The following is a 19,081-nucleotide window of genomic DNA, read 5'->3' on the forward strand; positions in this document are numbered from 1 at the left end:
GCTAAACATTAAAGCAGTACCTATTACGATATGAACGATATGTCGTATATTCGAATATTTTCAAAGTAGGTCAAGGGTCAATGTTAAGGTAAGCAGGTCAAAGATTTTGGTGTCAATGGAAAGGTCTTGCCAACATGAATACACATCCCAAATATGAAATGTCTACCTCATATGATTTAAAAGATATGACCAAGGTTAAAGTTTTAGCCACAGGCGAACAGACAGACTGATAGTACAAAATATATGTATATGTCCTCGAATCTTCGATTCCGGGGGCATACTTATATTTTGAAAATCTTCGTTAATGTTAGTGCCAAAAAGGCAAATTTACAGATTCTGAATGACACAGGGAGAGAGAGAGAAAAAAAAATCTACCCTTTTTTATTTTAAACAGCAGCAGAGACCGGAAGCTTGTTTCAGTATCCGCGTAGAAAGAGGCGACCCATTCTTTCCCCGAGACCAAAGTTGTATGCACTTTGTCCGTGATCAAGGCGTGCCTCCCTTAAAATGTGATAATGGTAAGATAGATTTGCTCTACATATGACGTAAACTGTAGTTTAAGTCGGCCCTTTTTGTAAAGATTTAGTGCAGTAAGGTTAAGCTGCCTTTTAGAGCGCTTAGCATAACTAATGCGCTTTTTGATCACTAGATGTATTTCTACTTTCGTTTTCGCGTTTCCGGGTAGACACCACCTACATGTATTAGTTGACTTCGAAATCAAGTCTGTTTGCAATATTAGGTAAGAATTCCCTGTCGTAGCTAAATTAGTGTGTAACGAACGGCATAACAGTTGGTATGAAACACGTCAGACAGCATTTGACCCAATGACAGGTTGTATTGGCAAACTAGATCGTTATAACAACCGTAGAATTTGCGAAACGTTGAGTTTAAACGAGATCCTTGAACCTATGCAACATCAACTTGTTTGTCAGTAGCCTGACTTGATTTTCAAAGCTAACCATACGCAGAACAAGTTCTTACGTATCCAATCAGTTGAGAGATATAAACACCATATGCAGGTGATAATAGAATATTGCTACATAAATATGGGAATTGACGATGGAAAAGCTGAAATTACCCCGTCTGTCATAAAGTTGAATTGCTAGTTTGCTGCTAATATCTATTTTCAATAAGTAAGAAACAGAAGTGGATGACTCTATGATGTCTTTTATTTCGAATTCACAGGGATATATCGAATCGACATATGAATGAAAATTACTATTGTTAATAGATAATACGTCGACGATATATAGCAAGAGATTTTTTCCTTCTCATGTAAAAGTTTTTGAATAAATTCTGCTTCATTAAAATATAAAAACGGGTCAGCTAACAAAGGAACACAATTCATGCCCATAGGAATTCCAACAGACTGTTGAAAGACCTTATCACCAAAGACTACGAAGATATTGTCAATGAGGAACTCAAGCATATTTTTATATCAACTTCGGAGTACTTGTGCTTGGAATCAGAATGGTGTTAAACCAAGTAATTTTTTGGATGACTGATCCCTAGATATGAATATTTGCGTAGAAGAAGCAACTGTTTGTGATGTAAAAAAGTATAGTCTTTAATTCATCGTGAGGAATGGGTCCCAATTTTATATTATAACGAACAGTGATCAATCTCAGAACTTCTACAAGGAATACAAAATTAAGAATCTGGATATACCAGAGGTGGGATGAGCAGTAACCATCCCATGTCGACTTTTCAACAACCGCCGTGAGCCCTATATCTTGAGCAGGAAAACGGAGTAATCGGTAGTCAAATTAGTGTGTAACAAACGGCCTAACAGTTGGTATGAAACATGTCAGATAGCATATGACCTAATGACAGGTTGTATTGGCAAATTAAATCGTTATAACGACCATAGAATTTGCGAAATGCAGACTTTAAACAAGACTGTTGAAAAGATTTTAATATCAACGGGGTTGTAGCCTGTCTCTATTTAAACAATTGATCATACACAGAACAAGCTCTTGCGTATCGAATCAGTTGAGCCATAAACACCATATGCAGGTGATAATGGAATATTACTATATATGTATTTGAAGTTGAAGATGGAGAAGCTGTTCAAATCATCCCGTTGTCTTTAAGTTGAGTTGTTATTTTGCCGTTAATATATATATTCAATAAAATATCTTAAACTCGCGGCGGGTGTAATCCGTCAAAAGGGGATGCTTACATTGTATTTGTCCTAGGCATCTGATCCCATCTCTGGTGTGTCCAGGAGTCCGTGTTTGTCCAACTATTAATTCTGTATTCTTTATAGGATTTATGAGACTGATCACTGTTCGTTATCATCAATTTTCATTGTAATGAAGATAGTATTGTTAAACATAGTTTATTTTGTTTAAAATATTTACTTTATCAAGAGATTTAATACTATACTTTTGTAGGTATTCGTCACCAACTTAACGAGAGGACGTCATTTATTGATGGCTCCGCCCTCTATGGTTCTAGCCGTGAACGTGAATCGGTGCTACGGACCGGGTGTAAGCTCCACAACAAATGAAAATCATAATTATTTTTATTTATCATCAACATTTATTTACAATCATAAACACATGTTGTAAGCAATGGAAACATTTCTTGCTGATTCTAGGTATAGCAATTACGAGTATTTTTCGTTTTGTCATCAATTTAGATTTTGGTAGAATGAGAGAAAATCGAGAGAATTTGTTACCGCCGGAAAGATGTCCGGCGATCATTACGACCAGGTTCCATTGCTTCGCAGCTGGTAAGTATATGTATTGAAACTCGTGAACTAAACCTAAATAAGGTTATCCTGTTCATTTTCCCTAGTTATTTATAGGTCTCGGTAGCTCAGTGGTACCGCGAAATTCGCTCCGTAATCGCAAGGTGGTGAGTTCTAGCCCCACTCGTGCCACGGCCGCGTCAAACCCGAGATGTAAACATAGGTTATAATAGTGATTGCTCCTTCGTCAAACGCTCGGCATTTAGAATATGACCTTAAACACGGAGGTCTCGTATGGCGGCAGGCTTTGGCACGTTGAAGAACCTACACTGCTACAGTCATAAGCGCTACGCGTACAGATCTAAATTTGTGTTACTTCGCACCACTGGTGACGTCTCAATATGAAAGAAACGTGACGGAACGCGAAACAACCAACAACCCAATTTATTCACAGTACACCCCCCAACATTAATAGGAGTCGTCTTATTCACTAGTACACCCCCAAAATTAATCGCTAGTACGTCCCCCAAAATTAATAGGCGTCGTCTTATTCACTAGTACGTTCCCCAAAATTAATAGGAGTCGTCTTATTCACTAGTACACCCCCCCCCCAAAATTAATAGAAATCTTCTTATTCACAAGAACATCCCCCAAAATTAATAGGAGTCGTCTTATTCACTAGTACATTCCCCAAAATTAAATGGAGTCGTCTTATTCACTACTACATTCCCCAAACTTAATAGGAGTCGTCTTATTGACTAGTACATTCCCCAAATTAATAGGAGTCATCTTATTGACTAGTCCATCCCCCAAAATTAAAAGAAGTCGTCTTATTCATAAGCACGTCACTAGAAATTAATTAGAGTCGTCTTATTCACTAGTACATCCCCCAAGATTAGTAGGAGTCGTCTACTCCTTATGATGTACATGTACTGTACCACTACCAGTGTACCATATTTAATGTCTGTCAAGCAAAAGGTTCTCCTGGTATTGAGTGGACAGTATCTCCCAATGTCAAGAGTGGATTGACACATGACCTTATGACCTTTATGTACTCCTTAGGATGCACCGGTGTAACAAGTTTAATGTTTGTCAAGTAAACGGTTCTCAAAATGTTAATCGGACAGTATCTTATTATGTCCAGTGTGACCCTTGACCTTAGACCATGTGACTTCAAAATCAATAGGGTCTGTTAAGGAAAGGGTTCTCACTATGTATTGATTGAACGGACAGTATCTTCCTATGTCCAGAGTGGATTGACCTTTGACCATGTGACCTAAAAATCAATCGAGGGTCCTCTTCTGCTATATCCAACTAACATATGCATAATCATTACAATCAAGTTAATGGTTCTCAAGATATTGAGCAGACAACATGTGGTCTTATGACCGATAGATGCAAAGCTATTGAATATGTCCCTCTTCTTGGAAGAGGCATAAAATGTATTGCAGTATATATCAGAGTAATTCCAATGCTTTCTCAATTTAATAATGATTCAATTTCGCTAAATTTGCGCAGTTAACATTGGTTCAATGAATGGATATATTCATTTACTTACTATATGCAGATACTCTTCTTCAAAGTATATAGTTACTCTTTGCATATATTCACGCGTATTGTGGAATATTTCTCAACCTTCAATCCCTATAACTACATGTAGCAATGAACTCGCCCATATCGTGTCTCCTTCACGTATATAAGAAAAACCTCACGTGAATATTATCTTTTCCTATCATTCAGTAAAACATATAGTGCTCATAATTTGAAATAAGCTCTCTTTGTTCTAAAGTATAGGATAATTATTGTCTGGAACATGAGTTCTTTAGAAAAATGATGTGAAGAGGTCCACACCAAAGTCCTATGCGATATATTCATGCACACAGTGCGTGATGGGTGTTGCTAAAACGCGGAACGGAATTTAACAATTAGAATGATTAATGTAGATAAGATAACACCAACAAATCGTGAAAATAGGCTTTATTTTGATTGAAATAAAAATACTTGGAATTTTTTTTAACAAGCAGTAAATCAATTTTACCTTAAAAATTGCCTTACAAAGCGATTTACAAGAAACATTGACAATGTTAGCAAGCAGTGACACCTGTGGGTAGAGAATAAAAAGAACACACAGGGTATATATGCCCCCCTCGTGGTAAAACGTCCATATATTTACACATTTATAATACATGTACAGTATGTGTGTGTACTTATAACATGGAAATTTATAATACATGTACAGTAGATGTGTGTATTACAACATGGAAATTTATAATACATGTACAGTATATATGTGTGTATTACAACATGGAAATTAATAATACACGTACAGTATATGTGTGTATTACAACATGGGGTTTTATTATTCACTATAGAAACTTAGTGAAATAAGCGAGGACATAAGACACTTTATTTCGAATCAATGATGAGATTACCATTTATAAATTCTCTGTTAACATTTTAGCTATTTCATATATTATGAAAAAATCTGTTAATTCCTCTTGCTACTAGGATAATAAACGACACTTTAGTTTTTATGTAATCTCTTTCAATCTTTATGCCTGCTATATATCTTCGGGTTCAACCAGTAAATTGTTCCCAAATGATGCAAAACTTTTATAGACATCAGACTTGTTCGATTTAAATTTTGATGTGATAGATAAATGTATATTATACCAGGCGTAGAAGTAAAACCATAGTGAAGTTCAATTATCTTATAAATATCTAGTTCGATGAAAAGTTCGATATTAAAAGGCTATATTTTGGGGGAAATTGTTGTTGTTGTTTTTTTAATCATTTTCAATTTTGTTTAGGATATATGTTCGTGAAAACCTCTTATTGATTGGATAAGGGTCATAAAACTTTTTCTTAAGAAATAAATATAATATAATTTGAAAGGAGTTAAATCATAATTCAAATCTTTTTCAGTTTATTTTTTCCCGTTGTCTCTGTATTTGTTCATGATAACCCTTTTCATTTTACAAAATGTTGACCTCTTCATAACATTATTGCATGCAATAGTTTCCATTCCGCGTTAGCAACACCGTGCGGCGTTATGGCTTCGGGAAGTTCAACTTCTAAAACCCTGTCTATTAGAAATCATCAAATAATACCGTATGATAAATTTATTGTCAGGTGATCCTAGAGCAAGTTTGTCACCAGCTGGAAATGTCTTGTTTATCACGTGGTTACGACGTCACAATCTAATCGCTGATGCACTAAGGAGAGCCACAGGTATATCAAACGATGAGACGCTTTTTCAAGAGACGAAGAGAATCGTAATAGCCGAACTTCAGCACCTCACTTACAACGAGTATCTACCCGCAATGCTGGATGAAATTCATTTGAGGTGGTTTAATTTACGATCCAGACGATCAGGGTATCAGGATGTATATAATTCCAAAGTCGACCCGAGAACATCTAATGCGTTCGGAGCGGCTGCAATTCGTGTGGGACATGGGGAAATCAGAAATGACGTAGGATACGACAAGGGATTCGGTCGTGTTCAGGTGTTTCCATTGAATGAAAATATTCTTCGTCCGGATCTGATGTTTAACAATGGATATGAGTACATGGCTCGGTGGATGTCTAAAACACCTCAATCAAGATCCGACAGATTCGTAGCCGGCGGTTTGAGAAATGGGTTGCCCTTAACATTCATTACAGGAATGCATCCATCGGAAACTCTGACACAGGATTTGATAGCCATTGACATTCAGAGGGGACGAGACAATGGGGTGCCGTCCTATAACGCCTTCCGAGAGTTTTGTGGCCTTCCCAGAGCTCGCTTCTTTTATATCGGACCTGGAGGATTGATTGACCACCCCCTAGTCGCAGTCTTAAAACTCAGGAAAACTTACAAGTAATGATCCAGCGAACTATTATGTAACAGGGTTTCTGTCGAATTAAACAACAAAGTCCTGTATGGGTTCTTAGATGTCGATCACCTCCATTTTATTGCCAGAATCTAAGCTTTAGATATACATGTATATGTATGTGTATGACACTCTGAAACATATCAAACAAATAATTATATTTACAATCATATACATCAAAGTATTACTTATTTACACAAATTACTTCTTTGAAATATATGTTACCATATAATATTATAAAAGCTTAAAAACACTGATACTATATATTTATGATTTTCTATAATGACTATACAGACATTATTCATTATAATCATAGAATATATCATGAACACCATCATACCATTCTATGGGAATAAGTGATGTGGCAATAATCCCTCATTTAACAAAAATGTCCATGGAGATTGACTGTAAATTATGAAGTTTACATAAATAAACTTGCATCATAAAAATATCAAGCATGTATTTAAAAATACAGTATACCAAATCTGTGAAACACATAAATTTAACTTATTTCAAGCTAACTGATTTATGCCTCACAAAATATCTTTCTCACTGTGCAAGTGCTATGGAATTAAATCTACCAAATTATTACGTTTACTGCAAATTAGAAATAATATTAAAGTTAGAAAATAAGCTTACCTTGTTAAAGAAATGATCAGTCAACAGTCAAATATCTGTCATATATTTTCACCAACTTCTCTATAAACCAACTAGACAAAGAATGACTGAACACCACCAAGAACTTTTGGAGGGAAAAAGAACTGACCAATAAAACACCAGCTAACAACACTAAAACCAATAGGAACTTCGAACACTTTCAAACCTATTTACAAAAGTTTAATTATAATGACCTAAGGCAAAATTCAATAAATCAGAACAGGTACTGCCTGTTCTACTTGGATGAGCATAAAACACATCTCAATGTAGTGGTTATTCAGATAATGTTTAATTTGAAATCAAAATACAAATTTGTGTAGATTTATTAATTTAAATCAATTAATAAACACTATTACACACTTCCCCTCCTTTTAAAATGACTTCCACGTCATTTAAAGGAAGACTTACCCTCTGTCATGTAGTGTTGAAATACTGAAAAAAATGCATGATAATTTATTAAAAATAAAAACTCAGAATTTTTCAGTAAACATTTTTAAAAGAGCTTTTGACATTTCTTTGTCCATCATTCTCAACTGAGAAGCCATTTCTTTAAAACACATTGCCTTATCCTTCCATTCGGGTTGCTGAGACATTTGTAGACTACAGGCATAATGTTCCATCCATTGTGGCTTCTTTCTGATTCTTGTCGACCTTCTAGGCAAATCGGTCTCATTATCATCATCTTGGTTATCATCATCATCATCATCATCATGTTCATCAGGAACCTCAGCTACAGGTTCATGTAAATCATCCATATGAGAACTGCTGGAATCAAGATCATCAGGTAGTTCCTGAGTACTCTGATTGGGAGCGTCCTCCCCTGATCCGTCCTCCAGGTACTCAACACCACTCCGATCGTCACCAGTAATAGTGTGAGTACTATCTTCAACATCCTCAGACTGTGCATCACTAAATGGTACAGGGCATTCCACTGTAACATACATGCTGTCTGCATCATCATCAGATCCTTCCAACTGATCCTGGATGGCAGATCTCTTTTCTCTATCTTGAGACTTTTCACTTCTCTTGGTTCTAAATCTAGGTGCTGGAACAGGTGAAGATAACTTGGAACCAATGGGCAATAATAAATTCCTATGTAGAATTCTGATTCTGCCTTGGCCATCTTCTCGTCTCACCTTATAAACTGGAATCGAAACATTTGGCTGACTAATGATGATGTAGGGATTTTCCTCCCATTTATCCTGAATTTTGTGTTTCCCATCAAAACTGACAACCTTAACTAAAACTCGATCTCCTTCATTTAAGATTACTCCTCTTATCTTGGTGTCATAATGCAACTTCTGTTTCGTTTGAGAATTCTTAATTGCTGTTTCAGCTTGATGATATGCATTTCTGAGATTTTCCTGTAGGGTTTCAATGTATGAAGAAGTCAATTTAAATTGGCAATTTCGCTCGATTCCAAAAATGAGATCTACAGGAAGATTTGGTTCTCGCCCAAACATCAAATAATATGGAGAGAATCCTGTCGAATCATGTATAGTACAGTTGTACGCATGTACTAATGGAGAGACATGTTTTTTCCAATTATGTTTCTGTTCTGGATCCAAAGTGCCTAACATAGAAAGAATGGTTCTGTTAAAGCGTTCTGTTATTCCGTTGCCCATGGGATGATATGGTGTAGTTCTGGATTTGGATATCCCAGTAATTTGGCATAATTCTTTAATCAAATTACTACAGAAGTTCGCTCCTTGATCTGAATGAAGTTTCTGCGGCAGACCATAATGGACGATGAAGTTGTTAAAAATTGCCTCAGCTGTAGTCCTTGCTGTTTGATTCTTCGTTGGTACTGCTACTGCATATTTGGTAAAATGGTCTGTCAGGACTAATATGTTCTGTATGTTTCCTTTGGATGGTTCTAATGTCATGTAGTCCATACAAACTAACTCTAAAGGTTGAGTAGTTGTGATGTTTACTAATGATGCTTTCTGGTTATTAGGTGTCTTGAACTTGATGCATCTCTCACACTCGTCAACCCACTTCAATACATCTGTGTGCATCCTTGGCCAGTAAAATCTACTTCGGACTAAAGCTATAGTTTTGTCTCTGCCTGGATGACCCATATCGTTGTGCAAATAGTGTAGGATCACAGGACTAAATGTATGTGGCACAACATATTGTTGATGACAGGTACCATCTGCATTCTGTGTCTCTCTAATAAGTATGTCATCTTTCATCTTCAGCTTCTTAAAGTTTTGATGAAGAACTGCCTCAACCTCGCAACTTGCAGAGTTCCTTGGAGGTTTCTTTCCAGCTTTGACATAACCTATTATAGCCGAAATGGTAGCATCCTCAGCCTGAATTTGCTGAATGTCAATGTGCCGAATGTCCTCAATATTTGAAGGTAGATGTAACTGCTGACACACAGCAGGCAAAACTGGTAGTGTCTTGATATATGGTGGCTTATCATCAGCATTGACTATCGCTCTGACAGCTTCAGTATCCATGGTCTCGGTCTTCGCTGGTAATCTAGACAATATATCTGCATCGGTGTTCAATTTACCTGGCTTATATGTAATACTGAAGTTGTATGAAGACAGAGCGGCAATCCATCTGTGGCCAGTTGCATCTAATTTTGCTGTAGTTAAAACATATGTGAGGGGGTTGTTGTCTGTAAACACTGAAAATGTCTGTCCTGTAAGGTAATCTGAAAACTTTTCCGTAATTGCCCATTTTAAAGCTAAAAATTCCAGTTTATGAGTAGGATAATTTCTTTCAGATTTACTAAGTCCCCTGCTGGCATATGCAATAACGCGTTTAATCCCATCCTGTTCTTGGTACAATATCGCTCCGAGTCCACTTTGACATGCATCAGTGTGTAACTCAAATGGACTGCTGAAATCAGGATAGGCAAGCACTGGCGATGAGGTTAATTTATCTTTCAATATAGTGAATGCTTTGTCTTGAGATGGTCCCCAATGCCATGTCAATGGAGGCAGTTTCTTTTTTCCTCTGGGTTTCTTTCCAGTTGCCATGATATCTATCAATGGTCGTGCAATCTTTGAAAAATCCTGGATAAATTTCCTGTAGTATCCTGCGAAGCCTAAAAACTGTCGTACATCTTCAGGAGTTTTAGGAGTAGGCCAGTTTAAGACTTTGTCTACCTTGTCTGGGTCCGCCTGTACCCCATCTTCAGAAACAATGTGACCTATATACTTTACCTTTTTCATGAAGAAAGAACACTTCTTAGGGGAGAGCTTCAGACTAAATGTCCTAAACCTATCAAAAACTTGCTTAAGGCGGTCGAGATGTTCGTCAAATGTCCTAGAGAAAACAATTACATCATCTAAATAAATAAAACACACTTTTAAATGAAGATCTCCTAAACATTGTTCTTGTAGTCTTTGATACGTAGCCGGGGCATTCGCAAGTCCAAATGGCATTTTATTGAATTCAAAGAATCCTAATGGCCCAACTGTAAAAGCTGTTCGCTGCTTATGCTGTTCTAAAATTTCGATTTGATGGTACCCAGATTTCATATCTAATACAGAAAAGTAACAATTCCCAGCAAGTGAATCTAATATTTCATCTATTCTTGGCAGTGCGTAGTTATCCCTCACAGTCCGTAAATTCAGCTGTCTATAATCCACACACATGCGTAAGGACCCATCATGTTTCCTGACTAATACCACATTAGAGCAAAATGGTGAATGAGATGGTCTGATGATTCCACTGGCTAGTAACTCTTGTATGTGGTTTCTTACTTCTTCTACCATCGCTGGTGGTATGCGTCTGTATTTCTGCTTAAAAGGTGTTGTATCTGACAGTTCTATATGATGGTACACCTTGTCAGTAGTTCCAATATCTGTAGAATTTGTGGAAAATATATCCTGGTATTCAGATACAAGTCCTCTACATCGCTCTTTCTCCGTCTCTGCTAATGTGTCAGATATATGAACTTTCTCTAAAATTTGTTCAAATTCTGAAGTTGACAAAGGAATAGATGTATCTGCAATTGTAACAGGCTGCATCTCGCATATAACTGCTCTTGGTGAAACTGATGCTGTTCGCGTCGTGACATTGCTTATTTCCACTGGTATTATGTTAGAATCCTCAAAGTCATAATAATGTAAACTTGGGGTGATATCTAAGTCAAGTGGAATGCTAGACTTTGGAGTTGAATGCAGCATAGCTAAAACTTTCTGATAAGGAATCTTCCTGTCTGAGCAAGCTTTAATAACAACTTTCCCATTGGGTGGAATTAAAATCCTGCAAGACTCAGCGGACTTCAATATAGCAAGTCGATTCCCATTTCTTTCCAGCTGCCTTTCACGTAATGTCAGACATCTAAATGCCAAGTGCCATGAAGCGTGTAAATCTGCATCCTGCAAAAACCTTGACCCATACTCTGATCTTGTAATGTCAATCAGTCTGTGTAAAATATTTGTTCCAATCAAAACAGGAACTTTTGAGTTGTAATTACTGTTTGGAACAACTAAAAAGATGCAATCTTGTAGAATTTCTACTGATGACAGTCCATATGTGGCTAAATTCACCACGACATATCCTAAATATGGCATCAATTGACCATCAGCACATTCAATGTCAATTTGTTCATCTATTGAATTAAGCGCCGTTTTATCCTTTAAATATGTTATATAAAAGGATTCTGATATTGTAGAGACTGTGGCTCCTGTATCGAGTAATGATAGGCACGGAACACCATTAATAGCCACTTGAACCTCATTTGATGTTCCAACTAATTCCTCTGATAAGTTGGTGGGACTGTTCTTCCTTCTGCCAGACCCTTGTCCCCAGGATTTGGCAATCTGAAGTTTAAATCCTTTTTGTGGTCAACTCTGACTCTGCAACCAATAGCTATGTGGCCTTCTTGACCGCATCTATAACATATGATTTGGTCAGATCTATGACTCGATTGCTGGTCATCAGGACATGCTGCAGTAGATCTAGCTTCAGGCATTGGGTAAGAATATCCTTTGTTTGAATGCTTTCCTTTCTTTCCCTTTTGAAAAGATTGTTTACCCTTATTACCATATGGTTTCTGTGCAGGAGGCATGTAATATGGCTGCTGCATTGCCTTTAGTTGATTAATCTGAGCCTGCAAATCCTTTAACTTGTCATCATCAGATGAGTCTGTCTTTGAAGAGATTGCTGCCTTTACTGTGCCTTGTTTGCCCTTTGATGACTTGATCTGCACTGTGCGTTCAGACTCTATTTTCCTGATTTCTACTCTTAGTCTATCGAAATCACTAATTGTGTGATACAGATGTCCGCAAACGTCTTTCAATTCTTGTCGCAAACCTTTGTAAAACATTGTGCGCAACATCTCGTTCACAGAATAATTCTGAACCTTGCCTAACCTCAAAGCAGTACAAAGAATTTCTTCTAAACGACAGCTCCAAGCTGAACAAGTTTCATCCTCTCTTTGCTTAGCACAATAAAATTCAGCTAATATATCCTCCTTTTCCAAAACATTCCCATATATGCTGTCTAATTTGAATAAAATTTCTTCAACAGAAGCACCAACACCTAGTCGCATAATAACTTTGGCTGCTTCCCCCTTCACAGACCTTCTAATTGCCTGAAGTAGAGCTTCTTCTGACTGAGACTCCTTCATTAGACAAGTCACCTCATACTTCCACAAGTCATATGAAGAGTCTGATTTCCCATCACCTGAGAAAGTGGAAATCCGTATAGGAGCTTTATAATAGCCAGATGCTAGCGGCGATGCTGCTGCCATTGGTTCTTTAAACGTCGTCATAGATTCTTTCACAGAATGCTTTTGCTCATCATGATTAACTGCCCAATGCATGAATTTCTGTGGATTGATTTTCATTTTCTCCAATGTTTTCCAAAATTGATTCATATCCTCCGTTGACATTTCACTGTCAGTGACTGGCAGTTTGACATCTGGTTTAGTTTTTGTTGTAGTATTAGTTGTATCCTCCGTGTCTATACTTGGATTTGACATTGTAATGCAGTGCAATTGAAATAAGAAACAAATATGTACAAAAAATAATGGAAATTGCATGTATAGGAGGGTAGTTCACTTTGAACTATTGAAAACAGACTTGTAACAGCAATAATATCAAATACGTATAAGTTATCTACAGTGGGGCGTTCATAGTTGAACGACGAATACGGGTTTTGAAACGCAGATACAAATACTTATAATAATTCAATGCATACTGCTGAAATGGAAATGGTTGATCAGAAAAATAACACATCAGCTGACACACAGTTCGAAGTGTAAATACTAAATAACTGATATTGTACCGAGTTTCTCCTACAAAGGAACTACAAGTGTGTTGAACTATAGACCTTTTACCTGAGGCTTAACTTTTATGTAAAATAAACAACAAACACTAGAGTTATTAAGCAATAATTAGCTCAAATTTGATTTCTCGTATACAAACTTACGTTTTCCGGTGTAACTATTAAAGCGAATATCGAGCTCGACTGGAATTGCGCAGTATAAAATAAACCGATCTCGATGGAATTATGAATCCGAAACGCGAAGCGCGAAATTCTTAAATAATAGCTGTTGAGAAAAATAATATAAATATACTAACTGACAATTACTATATGAACAATTTGTCACTCAGATCAACTCCCAATAAATCTAACTTGTTATATAGATAACTGAACAACTGCTACTACATTCCAACCCAGACAAATAAAGTACTGTGAATCAAACGAAACTACGGCTCTGAACAACTTCAACCAAATCAATATAATCTGTCAAATTGTCAAGGTGTCTTGGTCAAAAGATATAGATATTACACTATGATATTACGGTTTAGTAACTGATAAGGATATATAGGTAATAATTAGTGTGCAAATACGTGCCATGATGATACCTCACTTACCCATCTTTCTCTCGATTGTGGCACTCGGAATTCAGAAGAAAAAATTATATACTTATTTCTTTTTAAACTAAAAAAAATGTACCTGTAGTTGCTTAAATTTTCTACGATATTACCTTAAAAAAAACCCACAAAGATATATTCTTGTCAAACTTGACCCTGACAATCTTATATAAGTTTGCTTATTTGATCGATCAATTAAATGGTTCTATACTGCAGTAAAAATACGAAGTCTATATAAGAGCTAAACTAGCTTGCACACACTTTGTAATAATAAACTAGTATAAACAGAAGATACAATGAAAAATGTAACAATTGAAACACTCACCGATCAGCTGATTCAGATGTCACGTGACGTAAACCAAAATTGCACAAACACAAAGAATGAAAACACACATCACACAGCACATATAACACACAATGCTTACAACATGCGTCACAAATATAATATCCAAAATGAATATTGACGAAGTAAGTCTAGGACGATGTTCCAAAACAATGTACAGTTGTGTCCATTCACGCGTGACAGTTATGTAGGTCGTCTCCTGAACGTAGCACACTGCACCAAAGCCAAGGACCGGTCTTACTATTCGAACACTCGTCACCTCCGCAGACTGTTGTTTTTCCAGAAAAGTCCTCTAGGGATTTTACAGGTGGAGGAGTCCCAACGTGGGCGCCATTTTGTAACAGGGTTTCTGTCGAATTAAACAACAAAGTCCTGTATGGGTTCTTAGATGTCGATCACCTCCATTTTATTGCCAGAATCTAAGCTTTAGATATACATGTATATGTATGTGTATGACACTCTGAAACATATCAAACAAATAATTATATTTACAATCATATACATCAAAGTATTACTTATTTACACAAATTACTTCTTTGAAATATATGTTACCATATAATATTATAAAAGCTTAAAAACACTGATACTATATATTTATGATTTTCTATAATGACTATACAGACATTATTCATTATAATCATAGAATATATCATGAACACCATCATACCATTCTATGGGAATAAGTGATGTGGCAATAATCCCTCATTTAACAAAAATGTCCATGGAGATTGACTGTAAATTATGAAGTTTACATAAATAAACTTGCATCATAAAAATATCAAGCATGTATTTAAAAATACAGTATACCAAATCTGTGAAACACATAAATTTAACTTATTTCAAGCTAACTGATTTATGCCTCACAAAATATCTTTCTCACTGTGCAAGTGCTATGGAATTAAATCTACCAAATTATTACGTTTACTGCAAATTAGAAATAATATTAAAGTTAGAAAATAAGCTTACCTTGTTAAAGAAATGATCAGTCAACAGTCAAATATCTGTCATATATTTTCACCAACTTCTCTATAAACCAACTAGACAAAGAATGACTGAACACCACCAAGAACTTTTGGAGGGAAAAAGAACTGACCAATAAAACACCAGCTAACAACACTAAAACCAATAGGAACTTCGAACACTTTCAAACCTATTTACAAAAGTTTAATTATAATGACCTAAGGCAAAATTCAATAAATCAGAACAGGTACTGCCTGTTCTACTTGGATGAGCATAAAACACATCTCAATGTAGTGGTTATTCAGATAATGTTTAATTTGAAATCAAAATACAAATTTGTGTAGATTTATTAATTTAAATCAATTAATAAACACTATTACAATTACATCATTAGATTATTGTTTGTCTCAGAAATTCCATAACTACAAATTACATTTAAAACATCTTTTTATTTTCATTTGTGTCACGAAAGGTGAAGATACATCTAGTTGCTTTCCGATCCACTTAGGTTGACATTGCCACCTTTTGTTTTGTGATATAAAAATACAATATATTGGCAGAAAACTTTTATTTTGAAAATTAGTTTGTCACATGTATGGATACTCACTACATAATCATTTATTTTTACAGACACCCGGACGACATAGAATTACTTGTGAGAGGGATTAACTCACTAAATAATCATTTATTTTTACAGACACCCGGACGACATAGATTTACTTGTGAGAGGGATTAACTCACTAACTAATCATTTATTTTTACAGACACCCGGATGACATAGATTTACTTGTGAGAGGGATTAACTCACTAAATAATCATTTATTTTTACAGACACCCGGACGACATAGATTTACTTGTGAGAGGGATTAACTCACTAAATAATCATTTATTTTTACAGACACCCGGACGACATAGATTTACTTGTGAGAGGGATTAACTCACTAAATAATCATTTATTTTTACAGACACCCGGACGACATAGATTTACTTGTGAGAGGGATTAACTCACTAAATAATCATTTATTTTTACAGACATCCGGACGACATAGATTTACTTGTGGGAGGGATTAACTCACTAAATAATCATTTATTTTTACAGACATCCGGACGACATAGATTTACTTGTGAGAGGGATTGACTCACTAAATAATCATTTATTTTTACAGACACCCGGATGACATAGATTTACTTGTGAGAGGGATTAACTCACTAAATAATCATTTATTTTTACAGACACCCGGATGACATAGATTTACTTGTGGGAGGGATTACAGAAACACCACGTCGACAAAGCATCCTAGGACCCACATTCCAATGCCTCATCGCCTATCAATTTTATCTCTACAAACATGGTGACCGTTTTTGGTACGAGCGCACATTCAAGGAAAATCCTCTAGCCGCTTTTACTCCAGGTAAGCAAACTCTTGTAATAACAAATATTACACAACTGTAATTTTGAAACATGATTCACTTTAGTTTCTTAATTCCAAACTTGTACCATTCCTCTTTTTGTAGCCCAGTTAGCGGAAATTAAGCAGATGACATACGCAAAGGTACAATGTTCTACTATGAAGAATATTGGGATCATGCATTCCTTCCAACCACGTTTGATGGAACGACCTGATAGACCAAGGTATCTCTCTCTCTCATTATCTCTCTCTCTCATTGTCTCTCTCTTTCTCTTCTCTCTATCAGTAGCGGTAACCTAGTTAGGGCATTTTATTCTCGATCCCGACGCCGCATCAAACCTAAAAAGCGTAAAGTATGAAAGTCCGACATGACCTTAAAACAGATGTCCCATATCACGGTAGGTGTTGGCACGATGATAACCGTTACTACTGCCAACAGAAGAGCCATGTATCAATCAAATTTTGTAGTACTTCGCATGACATGAGTGAAAAATCTCGAATGAGACGTAAAATAACCAACAAAAACTCATTTCTTTTCAAACAAGGTATGTAAAATAACAATAAATAAATACCATGACATCTCTTTCACAGGAACTCACCCTTGGCCTGTGACTTGATTCTTCGAGAAAGCCCTATTGGATTCGATATATCCCCTTTTGCACAGCAACTGTTGGAGCTAGGCGGACGCAGACGTCAAGCCCCTCGCGAATGGGTTTACTCTCCGTTAAACCCGGGGATGCGGGATATTTTGAGTAATAAGAATCCTAAATCACAACGATATGTGTAGAGTATTCTCAAAATTGAGAGAAATAGCTCTTTCTAACACTCCGATCCCGATGTGATATTCTTCTACCAATCTGTATCGGGAGCAAAAACTGATTTTTCATTTCACCTTAGAATTTTCATGCACACACACTCTTCCGCTTATGTTTGACATTATGGTGGACAGAAATGTACCATAGCCCCGGGAAGCTGCAGTACACTGCTCTTCGTGTAAGCGTGAATAACCAACCATTGTAGATGATGTCATAAGATAGCGAAAAAAAGCTGGATAAAAACTGGGTATGTTTGTTGTACAGTACATCTTGAATTCATGTGGAAATAAAACTCTGAACTTTTAATGATGGTTGTATCATGTGAGTCTAATCGTTAAGTTTATGTTGGTAATAGTGGAACGTGTTTAATTATTTTGTGTATTCAATGGTTGTGATTTATCTTACGTTGAAACCACAGGTAATTGTATCGCTTGAGTTCGAATTTACTATTAAAGAGTTAAGGCACGTAATTATAGGTTATAGACTTTGTATGGGAAAATATGACGACCGAGTTTTTTGGCGCGTAGACGGACCGAGCTTGCGAGGTTCGTTCGCGACAAAAAACGAGGTCGTCATATTTCCCATACAAAGTCTATAACCTTTTTATTATATACCTTCAATTTCATTTAGAAACCAACAATAATTTTATTTTTAACAATAACTTTATCGGTTTAACTGAGTAAAATATGGAAAAACACAAAAAAATTTGAAAATTAACGGCGTAGAAATTTGATTGTAACGTAATGTTTGCGGGCCGGAATGTTTCCGGGCATATATCGTGTGATATATACCCGCAAACTTTTAAAGAAAAAAGAAGAGATGAAATTGAAAGTATATAATAACTCTTAATATAGGGTAGCCAAGTTCACCGATATAAAATAACAAATCAAACAGCCTAAAATTGTACTCTGTATTCTAATATATTCAAACATAATCAATCTTTTATACTTCCCATAATAGGCAGAAATGAATTGGAAGAAGAAAAATTTGGTCGAATTTTAACTGGGCCCTGGCACTGTGCCACTATACAGAATGTTTGAGCATTGTAACAAGTTACTGCATAGAATGTGCAGCATTAGATTGTATTTCTAAGTTACATTTCTTACCCCAATTCATAAACTGAAGCCCATAATAAGTCCTAGTGACTGAAAATTGTAAAACTGTCTGCACTTTCACTTATCACAGCCATTTTGACCGGTGTCATTAACAACCAAATTAATATCCTTATTATAAATCGTCAGACGTTAATAACGTTTGGGTAAAAATAGATACAACTAGAAAGAATCGTTTTAGCTCACTAAAACCTTCCATTTTCCATAGTTTTAAAACGGTTAGGGATCGTCTTTAAAGTGGAAAATTAAGATTTGCGGTACATAACGGCCACCTACATTGTATATTTATATGTGCTTCAACAAAGGAACAATGTTCTGAACATATGAGAGAAAATTAAACTAATCGACATATCAAATATTGAAGGTCTGT

At 36.0% G+C, this 19,081-nt stretch overlaps 1 protein-coding gene and 1 long non-coding RNA gene across 2 annotated transcripts; one reads left to right on the forward strand and one right to left on the reverse strand.

Moving 5' to 3' along the window:
- The first annotated feature begins 340 nt into the window (after positions 1–340).
- On the forward strand, positions 341–17,902 carry LOC125665352 (peroxidase-like protein). The gene is made up of 7 exons (XM_048897996.2): positions 341–518; positions 2,397–2,492; positions 2,645–2,737; positions 5,828–6,554; positions 16,609–16,787; positions 16,891–17,008; positions 17,376–17,902. Exons 1-7 carry the CDS (start codon positions 341–343, stop codon positions 17,569–17,571), a joined length of 1,587 nt encoding a protein of 528 aa, XP_048753953.2. The 3' UTR covers positions 17,572–17,902.
- On the reverse strand, positions 6,620–15,705 carry LOC130050750 (uncharacterized). The gene is made up of 4 exons (XR_008799003.1): positions 15,083–15,705; positions 14,398–14,875; positions 6,908–6,972; positions 6,620–6,700 (listed from the first exon to the last, which is right to left on the reverse strand). It is a non-coding gene; the product is annotated as an uncharacterized LOC130050750 (long non-coding RNA).
- Positions 17,903–19,081: the final 1,179 nt, after the last annotated feature.

This window comes from Ostrea edulis, chromosome 10, assembly GCF_947568905.1.
Source record: "Ostrea edulis chromosome 10, xbOstEdul1.1, whole genome shotgun sequence".
In the NCBI taxonomy this organism is placed as follows: domain Eukaryota; kingdom Metazoa; phylum Mollusca; class Bivalvia; order Ostreida; family Ostreidae; genus Ostrea; species Ostrea edulis.